At 42.4% G+C, this 21,677-nt stretch overlaps 2 protein-coding genes across 4 annotated transcripts in view; one reads left to right on the top strand and one right to left on the bottom strand.

Moving 5' to 3' along the window:
• Window positions 1–8,018, top strand: part of hunk (hormonally up-regulated Neu-associated kinase) — a 10,092-nt gene extending 2,074 nt beyond the window's left edge. For both annotated transcript variants that reach the window (XM_048984484.1, XM_048984483.1), the window contains 8 exons: window positions 1,210–1,502; window positions 2,588–2,643; window positions 3,063–3,198; window positions 3,453–3,580; window positions 4,768–4,894; window positions 5,068–5,236; window positions 5,354–5,504; window positions 6,160–8,018. In XM_048984484.1, coding sequence (XP_048840441.1) covers window positions 1,210–1,502; window positions 2,588–2,643; window positions 3,063–3,198; window positions 3,453–3,580; window positions 4,768–4,894; window positions 5,068–5,236; window positions 5,354–5,504; window positions 6,160–6,797 — 1,698 coding nt within the window. In that variant the 3' untranslated portion in view covers window positions 6,798–8,018. The remainder of the gene's footprint in view (window positions 1–1,209; window positions 1,503–2,587; window positions 2,644–3,062; window positions 3,199–3,452; window positions 3,581–4,767; window positions 4,895–5,067; window positions 5,237–5,353; window positions 5,505–6,159) is intronic.
• A 2,576-nt stretch (window positions 8,019–10,594) lies between these two features.
• On the bottom strand, window positions 10,595–13,879 carry mis18a (MIS18 kinetochore protein A). Of its 2 annotated transcripts, none has more exons than XM_048984548.1 (5): window positions 13,606–13,879; window positions 12,636–12,702; window positions 12,429–12,551; window positions 12,073–12,172; window positions 10,595–10,976 (listed from the first exon to the last, which is right to left on the bottom strand). In XM_048984548.1, the coding sequence occupies exons 1-5, from the start codon at window positions 13,829–13,831 to the stop codon at window positions 10,905–10,907; spliced, it is 588 nt and encodes a 195-aa protein (XP_048840505.1). In that variant the 5' UTR covers window positions 13,832–13,879; the 3' UTR covers window positions 10,595–10,904. The 2 variants fall into 2 exon arrangements, with proteins under 2 accessions (XP_048840505.1, XP_048840506.1); XM_048984549.1 differs by lacking the exon at window positions 10,595–10,976 and adding an exon at window positions 11,000–11,715.
• Between the last annotated feature and the right edge of the window lie 7,798 nt (window positions 13,880–21,677).

Genomic DNA, 21,677 nt, shown 5'->3' with positions numbered 1-21,677 from the left:
GGGGTGGGAATTCAGCACATGCCGTTTGAGATATGTGAATACATCTAACCCAGTTTCTGTCGGCCTCTTTGTCTGAGGAAAGGGAACAACAGCGTGTCGCCCGGTAGCCTGTGCCCCTCCCCTCCAGACCGAGCCCCCGCCCAGTCCCGTCGACTGTAGTAGGCGCAATTCTGGTAGCATAGCTTGGTACTGGAATGTGTCATCGATGTCTTAAACACCGTGTCAAGGTGGGGTCTTGCAGAACCTTCCATCATTTTCTGTCTGCCAAGCTGCCCTGCCCACTTGTCTCATTCCATCGTCCTACAGTCAACGTAAGAGCGCTATTAAGACCATGGAGAGTAAGAGGCTTGGATCAGACGGGCAGTGAATCGCAAGTGTCTGACCCTCTTGAGAGATGAGAAGACAGATAGAGTCAACAGTGGTGGATTATTTCCTCTGCTCGATTATCCGTGAAATGTCACTGTGTGCGTGTAACTGAAGGGGCCTGGCTCATGTTAAAAGGGACTTTTAGGTGAACACCTGTAGGTGGGATGATTTTTCTGCGTTCTGTTGTGATGCCTCGGGTTTATTTTGTGTGTTTGTTCAACCCTGTTTGTCTGGGGCATCCATGTGTGTTGGGTGGACAAATGGGCTGAGCAAACAAGCCATTTGGGGATCCCTTCAAAAGTGATGAAGCTGACTGGTAGTCAGGTCAGTTTGCTTTTCAACATAAACCCCACCCCCCACCTCTTCCCGATGGCCGTGTGTATGTGTGTATGCACACACACACACACACACACACACAGACACACACACACACACACACCCAAGGACACCCTGTGAATTCTCTGGTCTAAGCTCAGTCTCCCCTTCCTAAGAGTTTTGGCGCTTTTGTATGCGAATATTCAATAATGAGTCCATGGCTCTAGACACTTAACGCTGGGCAAAGCCACAGCGTCTCTCTTTCCCATTGGTCGGTTGTTTTGGCCAATCACAGGCAGTTTTCACGCTGGCCAATCCCAGAGTGTTTACATGGAGGCCACGCTTACACTATTGATCGATGAGGCGTATCCAGCCCATGTTGCCATGTGTACTGTCTGTTTTGCAAACCTGGCGTTTTTCGTCTTGTGGTTTTAAGGAGAAAATCCTGTACACTGGGCCATTAAATTTTCAGAGGGCATGTGCCATCTCAACATCCTGTCTATTTCTCTTTCCTCATTTCCCTTTTAGGTGGCCGTGAAAGTGATTGACAAGCGGAAGGCAAAGAAGGACTCGTATGTGACAAAGAACCTACGCAGGGAGGGCCAGATTCAGCAGATGATCCGTCACCCTAACATCACACAGCTTCTGGACGTATTGGAAACTGAGAACAGTTACTACCTGGTGATGGAGCTATGCCCAGGCGGAAACCTCATGAATCGCATCTACGAGAAGAAACGTCTGGAGGAGAAGGAGGCCCAGAAGTACGTTCGGCAGCTGATCATGGCTGTGGAGCATTTGCATCGAGCAGGCGTGGTTCACAGGTGAAGACCTTAACACGTGCAACAAAAACATACTGACACTGTGCACACTAGCAAGCTTACACATCCACAGTCACATCGCACATGCTAATTTGCAATAAACACTACTTTTTGATAAGTACAAAAATTATCATCATAACTCTTACACTATTTAGCTTCGACAAACGAGTCAAAATCTTGTTTCTCTCCATGACCACACCAAGCCCAACTGTAAAAAGAGATACTTTATGCAGTTATTCAGAATCTCAGATGAGCCGCGAATTGGTTGGGGTGATTTTCACTAACGGATGAATCACTGAACCAGGTTTTGGACAGTATTCCGATGCCGCAACAATCCAGTCCTTGTGAGTTACTTCTGACAGAGGACAATGTTTCCTTTGTGCAGTGTGCCGAGTCGCCTCTCTCATTCCACACTACCTAATTCTGAAGGCTACCTTTGTTGTAACCACAGCATCGTTTGGGCCACCAACATGCTCTGCTCTGTTTGTGATCCTGTCGATTGGAGCAGGCGATTGTCCTGGCAGTATTTTGGCTGGGGTCATCCAGGATCCTTCCATTCCTTCTGGGAGGAGAAGGTTTAATTTTAGAAGTCAGCAATTAGAGACATTCAATTCTAGACTGGATGTTCCGCATTGCCAATGTGTAAAGAATGTTCTCAATTTGAAATTGGTAGTGAAGGAACGCCTAAGTGTTATGGGTTTGTTAGTGTCGGTTACAGATAGAAAACACAGACAGCTCAAAGTGCAGAAAAAAATGCGTCTCAGCACTTCCGCAAAGTGAGAAGAAAATTGGGAATATATGTGTTTGTGTGTGTGTGTGTGTGTGTGTGTGTGTGTGTGTGTGTGTGTGTGAGAGAGAGAGAGAGAGAGAGAGAGAGAGAGAGAGAGAGAGAGAGAGAGAGAGAGAGAGAGAGAGAGAGAGAGCAACACAGGTAAGGGATACAGGAATGCCTTGGTGTCATACCTACTGTTGCTTTTGGTTGGGTTTCTAAAAGTGAATCGTCACTAAAAAGGGAGGCATTTATTACCTTATACTGAGACTCTGGATGATAATAACCCCTTTAATGCCCATCTCAATGTTTTTTGCAGAGACCTGAAAATAGAAAACCTCCTCTTGGATGAGAACAGCAACATAAAACTCATAGGTAACTCAACAGATTAACTTTCATTAGTGGCCTTGGAAGGCTTTTTTTTTTAAAAAAAAAAAAAAAAAACAATTCATTGCTTAGTTCAGTTAGCCGTGTTTAAAGACTAAGTTTTCAACTCAATAACTGAAGAAACCCACAGTAAGATCCAATTAGCAGTATTTAATTGAGAAGGAATGTTTGGTCAGCATGCGCACCCAGTAAGTAGCCCATTGAAAGCAAACGTCTTCTCACATTTGTGTTAGACAGACTGCAGATAACAGTCGCATTTTACAGCTAGTGTGAACTGTGGCAAACTGGTTCAGCACTAAACACTGGAGCCGTAATTGGCCGTGAGAAGTGGGTTAGCTTTAGCTGATGGGCCATCCTGCCATTCTGACTGCCCTCTTCCCACCTCTCTCTCCTTTCCTTAATGAAAGATTTCGGACTGAGCAACTGCGCTGGCATCTTGGGCTATTCGGACCCCTTCAGCACGCAGTGTGGCAGCCCAGCCTATGCGGCCCCCGAACTGCTTTCCCGGAAGAAGTATGGGCCCAAAGTAGACGTCTGGTCCATGTGAGTGGTCCACTAACTCTACTCAAAGTGGCTTACAAGTTGCCACACATAATCGTAATCCATACGGAATTCAAGCCTGCTTGTGTAATAGCACACTGATGAACATCTGCTTTGAGTAAAAATATGAAGTATTCTACAACAGTAGAGATTATTCTACAACAATGAGATTGAAGGTCTTTGGAGAAAGTAAATCATATTCTAAGTATGTAGAGAGGAGATGATGTGAGCCTGACGCTGGTCTTGCTTTTGTGCAGAGGGGTAAACATGTATGCTATGCTTACGGGCACCCTGCCCTTTACGGTGGAGCCTTTCAATCTCCGGGCACTGCACCAGAAGATGGTGGACAAGGAGATGAATCCTCTTCCACCTCAGCTATCCTCAGGTAAGCTCCAGCTCAAACACGGTGTTAATTCCCTTAAAAGACATACCGCGACTAAACTGTGGCGCAGACCTGTAGTGAGGCGTCCATGCGCTGCATCCGGTCCGTTTCGGGTTAAGCTGCTCGGCAACTGGAAGTGCAAATTCCCAACAGAGATTCCATTGAGAGAAGTCCGTTTCTGATTGGCATCAGGTAAAGTCATGTGGCTCAGGTTCCACGTGTGACAGGGGGAGGATGGGTCGGAATGGGGGGGCAGCTTTTGTTTGTCTTTCAGTGGACAGGCTGTCTGTTGATTCACTTTGGCCCCAGCTGTTGTGCTGAGAAGCAGATGAGCAGACTTCGGAAATCCTAGAGTGCAATTTGGCCCCATGCAGGAACACTGAGATTGCCACGTTTCGGGTTGCTTGGTTGGAGGTTGGAACACCAGTTGTGTGCTGCTGCTAACGTGCTACCAGGGAGTCATAAGAATCAGACGCATCGGTCAATGGAATGACTGTTCCTTCCATTTCTGTTTCATCTGCTTCATGCTACTCTCTGCGTGTTCATTACGTGTGAATTTAGACAGGCTTCCAGGAAACCACCAAAGAGAATGTTTAACCACAGTCAATTGTGGCACGCAAGACATGTTAGCTTAGCAGTAGGGATACTTGCTTTTTTCCAGCTCTTTTGAAAGCATAACCCCCAAACTGATCCATCATTACCTTATTTTAAACTTCTGAGCTATGCCCCCTACCCCCCCCACCACCACTTCACTTTGGGTAATTGTTGAGGGACTGAAGCCTAATCAACCGAACATTTGCAAGTATAATGTGTATGTGTGTGTCAATTATTAGGACTAATGTGGCAAAAAGCAGTTTTTTTAAGCGGAAATGTAGAACGTTGTAATTCCCTTTGATTCAAACTGAGAAAGTCCCTTTGAGACTCGCAGTGATTAGTTGTGCATGATTACAGTACTCTAATAGTCCACTGGCATTACTCAGTGATAAATCTGAATGGGATTACTGTTACATAACCAGGTTATGTAGAAGGGTGCTAGTTAGAAGCTTACTGTCCCCAGCCAAACTAAGCAGACAAACACACAAACAAAAACTACGACTCAAAGAGAACATCGCAGAAGTTAAACAATTCTGAGGGTTTGTTCTGTCGTATGAGAGTATCAGGATTAATCATGTGCTCTGTTCTATCTATAGCTGCCGTCAACCTCCTAAAGAGTCTTCTGGAACCTGACCCATCGAAGAGGCCCAACATTCACCAAGTGATGTCTGACTCTTGGTTGCACCTTGGGAGTCCTCAGTCTGGAACACCGTACCTGAACAGGTGAGATAGCTATGGGACCCCGAGTGCTGGTGCAGCACAACTGCATGAAGATCCCCATGAAAAGCATGTGTGCAAAAGATCCGTCAGCCTGGCTGTTTCCATTGAACATCAACTGAACATCAACTGGACAACCAAAACCTTCACTGCGTCTGTCTCTCTTCCCTCCATATCAGGATCCACATTGAGGAGATTAACCACACGGTGCTCATGCACATGACCGAGAAGATGGGCTACAAACACAGTGAGGTTCTAAGTGCCGTGCTCACCAACAGGGCCTGCCACACATTGGCCGTTTACTTCCTCCTCAACAGCAAGATGCAGAGACTCTCCAAGGAGTACCGGGTGAGTGTGTGTTTGCATGGGATTACGGGGGTGACAAACGGACACATGCCAAACATGAGTATCGACACCAGGGCCAAGAAATAATTGCAGTTGCATATCTGCTCTCCGTCATTATAGGAAAAGGAGATAGTAGAAGATAAAAAGAAGCCAGAGCTCTTTCAGACCCAATGGAGAAAACGAATTGAGAAGATCACCATCCCTCCGAAGCAGACGCCAATCTACCTGGCCATCAGCAAAGGTCCAACTAAAGACAAGAAACAAAAAATGGGTAAGCATGTCTTTACATGACTGGATGGTTTCATTGTGGTGAGGTTTATCGGTCTGTGGTAGGTTGCGTATTGACAAAGCAACCTTCAAAACAACGTACAAGTGAGGAGATAATGCGTTGCATTCATACAGCTGTTAAGGAGCCAACTTAAGCTCAACCTAAGCTTCCAGTGAGTGATAATTAAAAAATGCAAGTTAGTTATGAGAATAAGGATTATACAATCCTCCAAATGAGCTCTAGAAGGAACTAACTAAGTTCAAAATATAAGAATGGAGCACTCATGCCAAGGGTCTTTGATGTTTTTTTTCCTTTTGAAACACAAGTTTAACATGCTGTACTATTCCTAGTAGATTTGAAAGCATTCAAGTAATATGATACGGTGTTTGAAATATCTTCAGTTTTGTACATGAAATTACAGCTCTCAGATACAAACTTTAATTTTCTCTCTGCTGACACACAATCCACAGTTCAGCAGACCAGAAAATATAGTCCAAGTTTTGCTTAAAATAGAACGTCGTGAGGACAAGGGAAAAATGTACATGACTCTTATGGTACCGACAAGTGGATATTGTCATGAGATTGTTTGCTATCAAATGATGACCATTTTGTAATTACTGTAAAATAGTATAATGACGTTTTTCATTGTTTTCTTTAGGTCTTCTTCGTTCTATTACGGGAGGAAAGAGTTCAAACCTGGGTCCTGGAGGCAGTGTAGCGTCATCTTCCTTGGAGTACCTGGCGATTCACCCACTGTTTCCCCGCACGCCCCAGCCAGTCAGGCGGCTGGAGACACAACAGTCAAAGGGAAGTGAGCCTAGCGGAGGTGGCCTAGACATGCCAACCGTCAACATCGCCACACAATCCTGGGACTCAACCACCGGGAGGCAAAGTGCGGAGCCGGCGCCTCAAGTGCCCGTGCTGAAGCTCACTGGCGGAGCGTTCTCACCACCCCGGCAGAATTCCGCCTTCACAGCCGACAACTCCTACCTGAAGAAAGCCACCATCCCCAACCCTCCGGTCCTGGTCGTCGCCCCACAGCCCAAGAAGGCCCCCACCAAGATAGACTGCGGCACCTCGACGGACTCCCCCAGCAGCCCGCCTGGCAACCCAGAGAGCCCACAACACCGGAGCAAATTCCCCTCTATGGGTATCGGTCAAATCCTCAAGAAGCGCAGCGGCCCGTTCAGTCTCCGAACTGAGCTGCCTCTGGAGATAGATTCCTCAGAGGCACCGCCCCCTTACCACATGGAGACATTACTCTGTACATCAGGAGCCCTAAAAACTCTCTGCTGATGCATATCTCCTCATAGAGACCTTCTGGGAGCTCTCACTCAATCCTTGTCATCATTCTCCTCTCTCATTCCCACACATCATAATCACTCAATTCCACAAAATGACACCAAGACAATAATGTAGATTATGGATAGCTTTCTGAATGTTCTGTTTCAGAACGTTACCCTTGGTCCATAGAACCTCAGGACCACATCGTTACATTATGAATTCAGGGATATGAGAGTAATTCTCGCGTAATGCCAGTGTCGCTATCTGCCCCAAGTGACGCCGTCTGGCAATCGTTCCGTCTCCTTTAGTCACCCGCTAACACTGTATGTTCATGACACATTGAGAATGGGAGTTGGCTTATTTCATTTGGACTATTTTTAGTTCAGGCGTTGAGCACACCTTGAATTTTGTCACATAGAATCGAAAGCTGTAGGTAGTAACGTGTTTGACATTACCTTGTCATAAATTCTGTAGTTTGATCTTGCTTTTATTGAATTGAATGTTCTGTGTCTCCTGGTAATGTCTGGGTGCTGGGACACCTAGACTGTTTTTGAGATAATTTTTTATCCAATCTTACGGTACACATGAGTAGCTCTGCTGGTATGTGTTATTTCAAAACACCATACCCAGTTTAACCTAACCTCATGGGGAGCGCAACACCCCAGTGCTGCTGGGGACAGGCGATGCTCCTATATACCTCCAAGTGCTCACAAACCACAAAAAAAATGTGCTGATGATGACTGTGATGAAGTAAAAGACAGTCCAGATATTAATGTGATTTTAAAAACCGAAGAGTAAAATCTAACTAATGTCGCCATGTCTGGTGATCCAGGAAAGCGACATTTGACGTAACAGGGGAGGGAATCGTTCGCGAGACACTGTTTCAGATTCAGCGTTTAGCCGTAATGCGCAAATGACCGGAAATATGCTGCTGTACCTTCGAACTGGGTACCGAACTGTGATTAATAAACCAGAGGTTTAAAATAAAGTCTAAAATTGTAATCTACGCATGTCGGTCACTTTAGCGAAGGTTAACAAATGAACAGTTAAGAGAATTTCATGATGGTCGTTTCACTGTGTTGGATGTTTGCCAAACCTCGTTATATTATTGCATGTAATCCAAATAGTTTTTTTTAAATGTCAGCTTTTCTGGATCTATAGATAATCTTTGTCAATATTTATTGATATGACTTTTTTAAGCTTTTGTAATACTTTGCTATGCTTAAGTTCAAATATTTTTATGCTGTAATATAATTTAAATATTTATATAATAAATACAGTGTGTTTTTCCTTCACCCAACGTGTTTTTTTTAATTCACAGCAATTTGGCGAATCATATCCCTTAAGAATAAAAGACGAAATGTACACACAAAAATTTCTGACCAGTAGCGTCGTAAAATGGGGATCTTAAACGATTCCAAGGGCCCCTAAATAACTGCGAGAATTTTATTGGTCTCAGTTGGGGACCAAATATTATATTATTTCATGAAGCCGAACATTTATTCTAACCGTGTCCCTGTTTCTGATTCACCCATAATGTTACTTAAAATGAGAAATATTTAGTTATGCGTATCATTAACTAAAACAACCCAATAAGAGAAAAGAAATATGTTTACTTGACTACAACTGTACAAAGAAAAAAGGAGTTTAACCCGAGGCTGAAAAATATCCAAAATGTACGGTATAAATTAAGGGATTCCTATTGGGTAATAATTTAAAGCAGTCTAGCAACAAAATAATATAAATCCCGATGGGGAAAACGTATCCCTCTTCGTTAAAGAGCAGTTGTCGACACACCTAATATATTTCCCTGAGACACCTGTGGACTCCGTGAGACTTGGTGACAGCTGACCGTCACCCCGTCACCCGTCTCTCCCTCCCCAGTCTAAGACATGCAGACGCGCCGCCCTCCCGCCCGGGGAACAGACAAAAGGGGCGTGTGGAATAGAAAAAAACACGGATACTGTCGACTTCAGTAAATCTGCATAGCAAAGCCGATAAAACCTCAGGCACAAGCACCTATTAAGTACATTAAACTCAAGCTCTTTGTTTCCAGATCCCCAGTTATCTCGCATCAAATAAGGAAAACTGCCGCAAACATACAAACGCGCCAGTAACCTGCTGAATTACATGCGGGATATACAACTGCAATCCCACGTTAAATGTGATTGCATGCCGGCGCTTAGGGGCGAACTATCATTCCATTAGCACAGATTGACTTTATTTTAAAGATAAAAAGTGCAATGAGAGGCAGTCAGATACACGGCCTGTCTGTCTCCGTAACGCAGCCATGCTTTGCAGTACAGTCGCCCCGTCGTGTTCAAAGCCTCTTTGGGATATTTATTCATTACGTTTGACGAAACTGTTGCGATGAATTATACATTTAATGGTGTTTAGTTAAATTATTATGCTGGAGTTGCAATAATAAAATGCTGTTTCCAAATGCGTTTGGTGTCTTTCATTACACCAGTAATTTTCAATCAATAATTTCCCCATGTGTAAAATACGCCGAATTAAACTTGCTGAAGACCATCATATCATCGGACCATGACGGAAAAAACAAGGCTACGGATTGGCTTATGTCGTTCTTAATATACCCATTATGAACAAAAAAAAATAAGAGGACTAACATATAAAGGCTGCAGAGAAACAATCAGGCATCCTTGGCGCCAGGCAACAAAACGTAACATATTGAGCCGCCTATCACATCGCTGTAACTGGGAGGTTTGGCCAGACGCTTCGCGGTTTTAAAAAAATCCTTTGGACCTTTGAAGACGGATCGCATTGTTAGCGAATCATTAACGCCAAACCCTTTGCTGGGCCGTATTCCCTTGACGGATGCTTTCGCCATACCCTTTTGGGAATTGAACCAGGATGTAGGCTAATGCCATGCATTTGCTAACAGACCAAAAATGTATTCGATTTTCGATTTGTTTTGAAAACATCTGGAACCAAAATATATTTAATTTCGAATATTTGTGTGTGCACGCGAAAATATATTTTGAACGTACATTGAATACGCAGAACTGTCCCGTGGTGACTGGTTGTTTGATTTTGAGTGTGTATTACAATGTAGCGTGGAACAATCCGTTTTAAACTATATCTCATTTATTCAGACTATATTCATTTAAGCATTATGTCGTTTGCGCCTGCAACAGGGTGAAACTATTGAAAAAAAAAAGGTGATGGATAACATAATGGTGGGGTAGTAGTGGACAAATAGATTAAATCATTCCAATACAAAACCCAGTTCACGGATTAAAATCGCATATTAACATGCAACAGCTAACTGGGTCAGCCACGTTTTGTGGGTTTATGAACTTCGGCTCCACTTTCCGCACGCATGATGTAAGACGGCATTTCTCCGATTGGCCAACGATGGATCAGTGGAGGAGCAGCTGACAACAAAAAGCACGCGGTTTGTTTCGCGTTTTTTGTTGGGAGGGAGAAAACACACACGAGGTTAGGGGATTAACCCATGCGGAAGCTGAAGCACATGCATTTTAAAGCGGGATGACGCGCCGTCTGAGTGGCTGCACGAGAGGCGTGACGCTGTGGTAACAGACACGCGGAAGCACGCGCGCCCCCCTTCCCCCTCGCGCGCCCTTAGATACAGCTTCCTGGTTGGCCTGCTGTTTGCCTTCGATATTTAAGATGCTGTCGTCTACTCACCTCACCCGCTTCTATGTCTTAAGGTTGGGGATGAGCCAATTATGTCCAGGTGTTTACAGCAGGCTGTCCATTTCTATTCTGAAAGTGTAGCTGAGATTTGTAAAGCTCGATGATCTGTAAACAAAACATGCCATCCCTCCATACAGTTTGGATTTTATTGAAAAATACTTAAGAAAAACACTTATTTTGCTCATAATCCTTTGTACTCGATGATACAAAGAACAGATACACACATTCTCTCTCTCTCTTTTCCTTAACAAGGTTTATTTCTTTACAAAAAGATTTAGTTAAAATCTGAAGTAAAACAGCAAATGCATTTTTTTTACCTCAGATTTTAACATTTTATTTTTTTTTTTGAAAAGCTGCTGTTGTTTTTCCACCATAGTTCACCACGCATGTTCATGTCCACAGTGTGGTTCATGTCCAGTGCTGTACATTCTGGTCTGATTACTTCTTGTCTTGAAGTTGAGCTTCGATCTCCATAAGCCTTTGTCCTACCGACAGTGTCAAAGCTTTGATCTGCAGGGACAAAGTAGGAGACGTTACGTACCCTGTTGCTAACTGAATATGGAAAATACCACAAGGAAGAGAAAGCCAGTTGGTATTAAAAATTAACGTTGTGCTTTCTGATTCTGCCTCAAAGAGTCACAACACATGCCAAGAGGACAGGAAAAGAAGCTGAAATCACATATGTGATCACAGTCTGTGTACTTGCCCTTAATAACAAAGACAGGCTCTTATAAAAAATAACAATCATGTGCCTTTTATGGAATTATTTTTTTAACTGTTGTATTATAGTATTTTGTATTATTTTGCTGTGCATAGCTGATTTACATTTGTCAACTGTCATAAGTACAGTGTTGTAGAACTCCAAAGAATTATAGTATGAATTTAAAAAGACAAAGTCTAAATACACTTTTCATTTTTACACACAAAGGCTCATTTATTTTTACAAAAGACTGACGAGACCCATAATAAATTCCTCAACATTCCCATCCTATTGTTCTACGAATTCCGTTCGATAACGGTCCGTGGGGAAAAAGGCGGACACTGCCTTCACACTGGCGCCATCTGCCGGTCGTTAAAGCAATAGCTTGTGAAATAAAAGAGTGAATGAGTCCTGATCAATTTTTTCAGCGTGTCCTCTTTTGGTCTTTGAATTTTGCACGTCAGGTTTGTGCTTTTAAATGGAAAGAGTGCTGCATCATAAATCCAAATGTATTCGCTGTAGCCAATAATACATAATGGGCGTCATGACCTAAAAACAACAGATTACAGTAACCTGATGAAAACCAAAGTGACACCGACTGTAACTGAAAAACCAGCAATTTACAAGACACTCTACATGTACAGGAAGTTGTGCAATTTACATCAAATATTAAGAAGCAGCATTAATTTAATCAATGAATTAGCTGCCCCCTGCTATATCACATTGTCACATATGGGTTAAATGCAGAGGACACATTTCATTGTTGTGCACTGTGTGCTGTGGTGTCAACAATGACAATTGATCACTAAATTCTAATACTAATATAGCATTACACAGCACAAACCCTGGTACAGTTACCCTCGCATTGATATGAATCGAAATATCACTGCACCTATACGTTTTTACCTGAGTAATCTGAAAGTCCACAGCCTCTCTATACTCCAGAGTTACAGGGCATTCCTCCGGGTCCAAAAGCATTGTCTGGTTGGCGGATCCGAGAATGTAGCTGCAGGGGAATTAAGGAGCAGGATCGAAGTCAGCCCTCTGTGCTCATCTATATAGGAGATACCTTAACTTTAACCATGCAAGTTTCATAATTGTAGAGTAAACAAAATACAACAAGAATAAACTGGGAAAAAAATAGTGGGTCAACAGGCTGAATTCAAAGAAGATCCAAAGCTCATACATTCCATATTACTTCACAGTCACATGGGGTGAGCAACTAAATATTATATAATATACAGAACTGGAAGCCAAATTACCAATCGACAGTCCCCACATCAAGGCAGAACAGAGATCTCTTGTAGTCAAGGCTCTTGGGAGTAGACGTGTAAACTCTGCCAAGCCCAGCAGAGCAACCGCGGCACGAAATGTTTACCACGAGACTGCAAGTGATGGAAGGGAAGAATTATCAGGTGACAGCAGCAATCAGAATGCTGATGTAGATAAGAGCAGAAATAACCACCAACCAGCCTGATTCCACCTGTGTTCGAGAGACGTACGGCTCACTGCTGATGACAACGTTGTCTGTTGTACCTGGAAAGCAAAGTGTCTAATAAGAAAAGCATTATAAAAACGAGATCAATTAAGCTGATTAAACACACTCAGTTCATTGGATTTAATATTGTGTAATTCGAAAAATTATAGAACAGCAACCGAGTTGAAAACTTATTCTTAAATAAAGAGTTTGAGTAAGGGTTCACAGTTTCTTGGTGTGTGTGTCTGTACACTTATATGACTAATTAAAATATATGGCATCTACATACGTGCTTGAAATATGAAACATTTGAGGTGAAAACGGAATAGGGCTATGATGAACAACATCCACCATTTAGTTGAATGGCGCACGCGTCTGCTAGCAGGACCACTCGTGTGATCCTTCATGACTACAAGTATATGTCAAAACATATACACATGGTTACTTAATTAGAAATTGTCATTAATCTGAGGCACTCCTCCCAAGGACATGGCAATTGATCTTTTCCCTCAATTATTTTATCATTAGGCTAGTAGTTGGCCGCGAGCCATGGATGTGATTGTAATAAAGAAACGAGGAATCCTTATCTTTCGCCAGCTGTCAGAAGAGTCACGCAAGGATTGAAGGGTCATTATTGCTAAACAGTTTAACTTTATCAATCGAACAGCAGGGATTTTATGAGACAACAGTTACCAAAAGCGTGTTACTACTGAACTATACAAAGTACATAAAACCATGTGCAGCATTACTAACAATATGACTTAAAGGGGACGACTGTTCAAGTCAGAATTATTCGGTATACAGTATGATTGCTAAACTGCAAACGTTATGTTGGCACTTCGTGAGCTCATGACATTCAGTAGGTGCCAAAATATGCATCTGCTTATTTAGAAGATGATCCACGCGCATACAGATCGTGGTTCTAAGTTACCGGCTTAGGAAAGGCACTTATTAGCACTTACGTTTTAGCAGTATTTGGTTTTGCTCATCTTCACTTCCGGCCCAAGCCAACGAGTCACCTATAGGGAGTCTACAACGAGCACATTGAAACACCACGGGAGGGTCGCTGCCATCATCTTTCGTTCCTTTATTGCCCGGCTCAAACTCTGTCATGGTCGGCTCTTCGTCTGTCATGCTTTCCGAAGTGTACGTTGTGTTTCTCAAACTGTATCTTCCTTCTCCAGCCATGGGTTTCGCAGAGAATTCAAACTACAGCGCGCCCTTTTATCAGAACGGAAATACGTCACCAAAACAGCACGCTCCAGCAGGCGCTGGGAATCGCGAGCACTACGCATGCGCAAAAACGGGGGCATCGAGGAGGTGAATGTTATGGTTGGATATATTGGCGGGGTGAAGCGAATGCAAATATTAATGGCCAATATTATTGCTAAAGCAGTAACGTGCTTTTATTTAAGTTATAACAACAGTGCAAGATGGACTAAAGAATATTTTTGAAGCAGTTAGTTTGTATGTTAATATGAGATGATGAGCTTTAAGTTTCAGGGTTTTCCGCATATCAGACGTTAAAGTGACCTTTTTAACTGCGCGGTCTGTATCGTCAGGTGATGCAGGGTAGCGATTAAATTACTTGCTAAATATATAAACCTCCCGCTAATCCCATAAAACTGTGTTATTGTATATTGCTATACATTTGGGTGAATTTTGTAAAAAAAATGCTTAAATCCAACTATATAAATGGGTTTGTGTCTATTTATTTAAACCGCTTTTGAAACCGTGAGTAATATTTAACGGTATTCCTCCATCACCAACCTAGCCGCCAATCAATCTTTTTAAACTTTTCTTCTACGCTCTCAATTTAGGCTACGTCACACACACACACACAAACAAAAGTTGGTCTTCCTATCTAAATGGGGACCGTCCATTCATTTCTTTGGGAAAAACCCTGATCCCAACCACGACACCCTTAACCCCCACCCAGCCCTAACCTTAACCACAAGCAACCAACCAAAATACAACACTTTTGGCGTTTTTACATTTTTGATTACATTCACAGATTTTTTTTATAAAATTGAGGTTATCCAAACGGGGACCTGTAGAACTGTCCCAAAAAGTAAAGAAGTTTCAGGTTTTACCGCATGCATGTTGGGGACATTTTGGTCCCCAAATGTGATCTATGCAAACCCACAGACACACACACAGGTTTGTAATTATATATTTGCGGAGACGCTCCATTCATTTCTATGGGAAAACCCTAATCCCAACATGACACCCTTAACCCCTACCCTGCCCTAACCCTAACAATATGTAAACAAACTAAATACGAGACTTCTGGCATTTTTAATTTTTTGATCGCAATCTCAGTTCTCAGGAAAATCGTCCACACGATGTCAAAATAACAGTTTTTTTAAATCACATTCCAGAGGACGTTTGGTCCCCAAAGTGTAATATAAATCTAATCCGCACACACACGCACACACACACACACGCACTCGACAACTGTCAGGATGACAAATTCAACGGACTCTTCGGATTATGACTGGAAATATGAATATTACTACGATTACCTTGATCCGATTATAGTCGACGAAAAAAAACTGAAATTTAATAAATGTAAGTATTCTATTCTATTTTATGTTTTAAGTGGACGTTGTTTTAGCTCTATATAACATTGCCAAAACGTATTACGAAAGTGTATGTGTCTTTTTCCAGACTCTATCGTGATAATATTTTGGACCGGTATGGCTGCCTTTGTGGTTTTTCTCTTCCTTGTTCTGATGTATTTGTCCCGTTCGGGGAGCCAAGCGACTGTATGTAAGTGGACAGTTTATTAGTTTATTTTTACATACGCATTTCCTTTAAGTCTATCTTTTTCACGTCAGTTAAAGCAGATGTAAGCTTATTTTATTGTCAAAATAACTGACCAAGAAAGTTAGAAGTAATAACTAGATATTAAGTATTAATATTTAATTCAATCATAGATGACTGTAAGATGCATTATTCGATGAGATACGCGTTATTTCTATGAAATAAAGGTTATTAGAAAATAATGCCCTCTTGTAAAGAAAACTTGTTTTCGACATCTAATCTACTCTGAATAATTTTCTTACGAAAATTACAGGGGTTCCTGTTTATAAAAGCCGCGCTGCAAGGAAGGAAATCGAGCGCTCGCCCGAGGAAGTAACTTCCCAACAAGTGGGATAAAACACAGGTTTGAATGATTCGGCATATTTCCACGTCTGTATAAAACAAGTCAATGTAAAAACCGAAAAATATTTCGTGCTTAACTGCTACGAAACCGAGAGGATTCCCTATTGCGAAGGACCACAGGCAGGATTCCGCAAAAGGATGAATGTTTTACAGTAATAAATAGCATTATCAGGAATCTCTGCATAGGGATCGCGGACTCCAGGCTGAAAACTTCTGTTCCAGACCAGCTAAATGAAGATGGTTAGAGCTATATGGTTAAAGTCCATCTTCCTGCATGTTTCATCCTGTCGATGGAATTCTGACTAATCTAGTCATTTTTGTAAATAAATTGAATTGTGAGAGATTGTTATTTTCGTAGTTTAAGCATAATAAAGTTAAGTTCTAATGAGTAATATTGCAGGGGGTGCTGAAATTAACCAAAATGAGTACACGCGACATGTTATATATATATATATATATATATATATATATATATATATATATATATATATATATATATATATATATATATATATATATATATAATGCAAGGCCCTTAACCCCCAGCTCCCTGGGCGCTGCTGTGGGTGGCTGCCGTTCACGGCCAGCTGGCTCTCACTTACACGTAAAGAGAATTTCCCAATGGGCATCAATTAATTATTATTTATTCATTTTATTATTAATAACAAACATTTTGCAGCTGTAATGTTTCTTATTATCATATAGTTTGTTATATATGTAAAATAAAGCTGTTAAAGTATTTTAGGATGTTATGGTATACTTATGCTGCTTATGAATGTTTTATGAATGCATTACGAAGGTGCACTGAATGTTATATGAATGCATTATAAAGGCATTATGAAGGTGTAGTTAATGTAATGTGTTACTGAATAATATTTTAATTATGAATACAAACCTAAGAAGATGCCAACTCCAACACAAAAAACAACTTAAAAGGCTTTAATATTTAGTGGAATACCTTAAACGCCTTTTAATAGTATGAAAATAAGCCTTAGTTTTCACATGGGACACTCTCCCTAACGCTGCTAATTTTGCTGCATAACCCCCCACCGATTTCTGATCAAAAATGGTCATGGAAATTTTGCCCAGGGCACTTGGCCCTCAAAATGTCTCTGCATCTTACCCGGCTTACCCTGCATCACACCCGGCTTACCCTGCATCTTACCCGGCTTACCCTGCATCACACCCAGCTTACCCTGCATCACACCCCGGCTTACCCTGCATCATACCCGGCTTACCTTGTATCTTACCCGGCTTACCCTGCATCATACCCGGCTTACCCTGCATCACACCCGGCTTACCCTGCATCTTACCCGGCTTACCCTGCATCTTACCCGGCTTACCCTGCATCACACCCAGCTTACCCTGCATCACACCCCGGCTTACCCTGCATCATACCCGGCTTACCTTGTATCTTACCCGGCTTACCCTGCATCATACCCGGCTTACCTTGTATCTTACCCGGCTTACCCTGCATCTTACCCGGCTTACCCTGCATCACACCCGGCTTACCCTGCATCACACCCCGGCTTACCCTGCATCTTACCCGGCTTACCCTGCATCACACCCGGCTTACCCTGCATCACACCCAGCTTACCCTGCATCACACCCCGGCTTACCCTGCATCATACCCGGCTTACCTTGTATCTTACCCGGCTTACCCTGCATCACACCCGGCTTACCCTGCATCATACCCGGCTTACCCTGCATCTTACCCGGCTTACCCTGCATCACACCCGGCTTACCCTGCATCATACCCGGCTTACCCTGCATCATACCCGGCTTACCTTGTATCTTACCCGGCTTACCCTGCATCTTACCCGGCTTACCCTGCATCACACCCCGGCTTACCCTGCATCTTACCCGGCTTACCTTGTATCTTACCCGGCTTACCCTGCATCACACCCGGCTTACCCTGCATCACACCCGGCTTACCCTGCATCACACCCGGCTTACCCTGTATCTTAACACGATTCCACCTGCACTTTATATTCAGCACAGAGACACTCAAGGTATACTTGAGTGATACTAAGCTCTTATGTGCAATTTCATTGAACGTTTAGTCTGGTGATAATATGAGCCACCAACTGCATGTAAACGTAGAATGACAATTATTTTGACAAAGGGCGTCTCAGTGGTCTCTGAAAAGGGTTGTAGAGTTGCTTTGTAGAATTAATCTTTTTTTGTATTACATGATCTACATAAAATTAGTTTGTTATATCTATCATTTATTATTGTTTTTATAAATGCCTTTAACATTTAAATAAATAAATAAAATACATTATGTATTTTGAGCATTATTTCTAAGGAAGACCGATTTGTATACATTCGTGGTTTATTGTACAATGTTCATGGCTGGAAAAACTGACTCAAACGCTTTCTTCCTGGTCAGATGTAGGACATTAAGTGGGGAATCTGAGTCACATAATAAGGAGCTTCAAACGAGACACCCTGGATCATAGTGTAGAACGCCTGCTGTTATGCGAGTCGCCAGAGATTCGACCGCAAGGGAAGGTGCTGTGCTGGATGTGACGTTTTCTGCAATCCCGGTGACCATGGTACATCAACATCTCTTACTGTTATGTGAAGGGAAACAAGGATAACTTAATTCTATCCAAGGCGACTCCACAATTCTATCCACAAAGCTGTAAAATTAAAGGATGGGTTAGATACTTCCCTAAGCAACACACCCTACTACATGTGTACTCGTTCGTCAGAAACTTTTGGACATTATGGCCCTGAGTATCGGCTGGTCAAGGTTAAACAATCCTCCTTGACCACTCAGATAGCTTTAATTTAAAATAACAAACAGCTACACCAATACAAATGACTCTCTGGCTGTGTGAAGTCATGGACACCTACTTATTGCATGGAAATTTGTTAATCAGTGTCAAAAGTGGTTGTGGAAACCACATTGGACAATCATTACATGGGCCTATTTCAATAATCATGGGACCTTTGGATAGTCAACCTGTCTGAACAGGAGCAAACCTGTACTAACCCAGAATGAAATTACCTAAATTTAGTTTTTGGAATATTACCCTGAAACTGAACTTAATTGAATTATTTGTTGGTTGTAGTGGTCCGTGCCTGTGTGTGTGTGGGAGAGAGCAATGTTGCCTCCCTAACACCAGTTAAGTACCTAGCTGAAAACGCTAGATGACATTTTTAACTAGCTAGCAAAACTAAGCATATTAGAAAGAAGACAACACAACACAGACAGCTGTTAAAATGCACACAATGAAGAGCAATTGAACACAGCGTGATTTCCGAAAAATAAATGTGTGTCTATGCAAAACAAACAAGCAGTCTAAACACAACAGAGCAAGATATTTTAAAATGTGCACAACACCACAGAATCAACACATGCAACGCACTGTTTTTACACATAATGCAAAACTCCTCCTCAGCCCAGTAGTGTTCAAGGGATTGTCCATCGTCAGCCATTTGTCATCTTTTTCGACTTCAATTAAAGTTTTATATATAGCTTGCAGAGTATCTATTTGCGAAGGTGTCATTCACCCGTTTGGACAACTTGGGAACTCCAGTTCACCTTGTTTTTGGGTTGTGGGGGAAAACCACACAGCACATGAATGGACTGGTAGGTGGGGCAGCTGGACATCAGTGTCTAAATAATCAGTGTCTTATTGATCAAAATGGCTGTCAAAACTTATTACTGTTTTGCATAGATGAAAGACTTGCAGTCAATGGGGGGCCTTATTGCCCTTGTTGCCCTTACGGCCCTTATTGCCCTTGTTGCTCTTGGTGCCCTTATTGCCCTTGGTGCCCTTATTGCGCTTGTTGCTCTTGGTGCCCTTATTGCCCTTGTTGCTCTTGGTGCCCTTGTTGCCTTTGGTGCCCTTATTGCCCTTGTTGCCTTTATTGCTCTTGGTGCTCTTGTTGCCTTTATTGTCCTTGTTGCCCTTGTTGCTCTTGGTGCCCTTATTGCCCTTGGTGCCCTAATTGCCCTTGTTGCTCTTGGTGCCCTTGTTGCCTTTATTGTCCTTGTTGCTCTTGGTGCCCTTATTGCCCTTGGTGCCCTTGTTGCTCTTGTTGCCCTTGGTGCCCTTATTGCCCTTGGTGCTGTTGTTGCTCTTGGTGCCCTTATTGCCTTTATTGCCCTTGTTGCTCTTGGTGCCCTAATTGCCCTTGTTGCTCTTGCTGCCCTTGTTGCCTTTATTGTTCTTGTTGCTCTTGGTGCCCTTATTGCCCTTGGTGCCCTAATTGCCCTTGTTGCCTTTATTGTCCTTGTTGCTCTTGGTGCCCTTATTGCCCTTGGTGCCCTTGTTGCCCGTGTTGCTCTTGGTGCCCTTATTGCCCTTATTGCTCTTGGTGCCCTTGTTGCCCTTGGTCCAGAGTTCGCCACCCCTGATGACATGCATTTTATGGCCATTGTGACTTGCTACTTTTATATCAAAATGCTTATTCAAAATTGGCTTAGGAAGTACGTTACAGTAAAAATACCCTAAATCATATGGTATTTTGCCTCTTAAAACTACAGACATCACAGAACATTACTCAAAATCTGTGTAAGATTCTCTGCATATGTACAGCAATCGCCAACCTGTCCGAATACAGACAAACATGTCCGTGGCAACATGTTTTGACTGAATAAAATGTATGTGGGGAATGTTTTAAATACCATGTTTGTGGCTGAATTTTATTCAAAATGTCTGTCAGTACCTGCCTTGGTACTGACCCCTGCATGGGATCCCAACGGACTGCGCAGTACTCTGAACATTCACATATAACGGCATTATTGCAAACATCAGATGCTGCTCAATGCAATTAGTGCACACACTCGTGATGTGCTCTCACCTTATTCACACCATGCAATACGTTTAATGAGTAGGGACGACTGCTGTTAAGGCAGAATTCACCAGGTCCCCTACCCATGTCCATGCACGCAGAATGCGACAGGCTGGCACGCCCCTTTAAGGAGATAGCAGGTGAGTAGGGGCAGAAATAAAAGACGTCTCGGTTTTTGTGCCTTACCTGGGTTTGTTACCTTTTCCCTTTCACCGCACAAACCTCTACAAATGAAATGAGTAAAATAGATAATATTTCTCTTTCAAGAATGTGTAATATACACACTCATCCATCTATTCATCCATCCATCCATCCTCTATAGCCATTTATCCTTTCCACGGTTACGGGGATACTGAGTCTTAGAGACTTTCTTATTAATAAAAATCCGTCCTGTATACCCATTTGTCCTTTGCATGGTTACGGGAATACGGGCCCCCATATACTTTCTTATAAATAAAAATCAAGCAACATAAATCAAAGTGAATACTTAACCACTTAAAAATGTCATAGGATATTTTTAAGAACCCCCCAGCGTCATCCGCGTTCTTTCCTTAAGTTTTGCATCGTAATATCATACGTACTCCCAACATTTACTGCGTGCAGGGGCCTGCCACCAGGGGGGAGTATTGCGCAAAGTTACATCATAATCTGTATTGCACAGGTCAGAATCAGAATTAAGAAAAAACTTTATTAGTCAAGTCCGTTCACACATTCAGGGAATTTTCCTCGGTGATGCTGCCAAACATACATTTAACATTAAACTTTAAACATTAGCCGGAGAAATATGATTGTTCAACAACTCGGATTTCCGAACTCAAAATCATCTGCCATGGCCGCCTAAATAATTCATTAGTTTATGATGATTATTACTGGTAGATAAATAATGCTATTTCAAGCAAGTATGGGTAGCTCCACCTCCATAAGAGGCCTTATAGGGTTTCCTATCCCCAATATAACTTCAATCAAGCCAGTAATAAACCATATTAAACAGTAACAAACCAATAATAAACCACCAGACCATGCATCATGTTATCTCCACGTCCACGACAACGTTATC

Source organism: Brienomyrus brachyistius, chromosome 18 (genome assembly GCF_023856365.1).
Source record: "Brienomyrus brachyistius isolate T26 chromosome 18, BBRACH_0.4, whole genome shotgun sequence".
NCBI lineage: Eukaryota > Metazoa > Chordata > Actinopteri > Osteoglossiformes > Mormyridae > Brienomyrus > Brienomyrus brachyistius.
Note: the sequence above shows the minus strand (reverse complement) of the source record. Positions and strands in the feature narration are given on the sequence as shown.

Bases quoted from the DNA above. Each gene is read 5' to 3' on its own strand.
- mis18a (XM_048984548.1), bottom strand. From the start codon at position 13,831: ATGGCTGGAGAAGGAAGATACAGTTTGAGAAACACAACGTACACTTCG. The intron at 12,703-13,605 runs GTAAGTGCTAAT...TTTGCTTTCCAG, and splicing joins AAACCAAATACTGCTAAAAC to GTACAACAGACAACGTTGTC. The intron at 12,173-12,428 runs GTAATTTGGCTT...ATTCCCCTGCAG, and splicing joins GATGTGGGGACTGTCGATTG to CTACATTCTCGGATCCGCCA.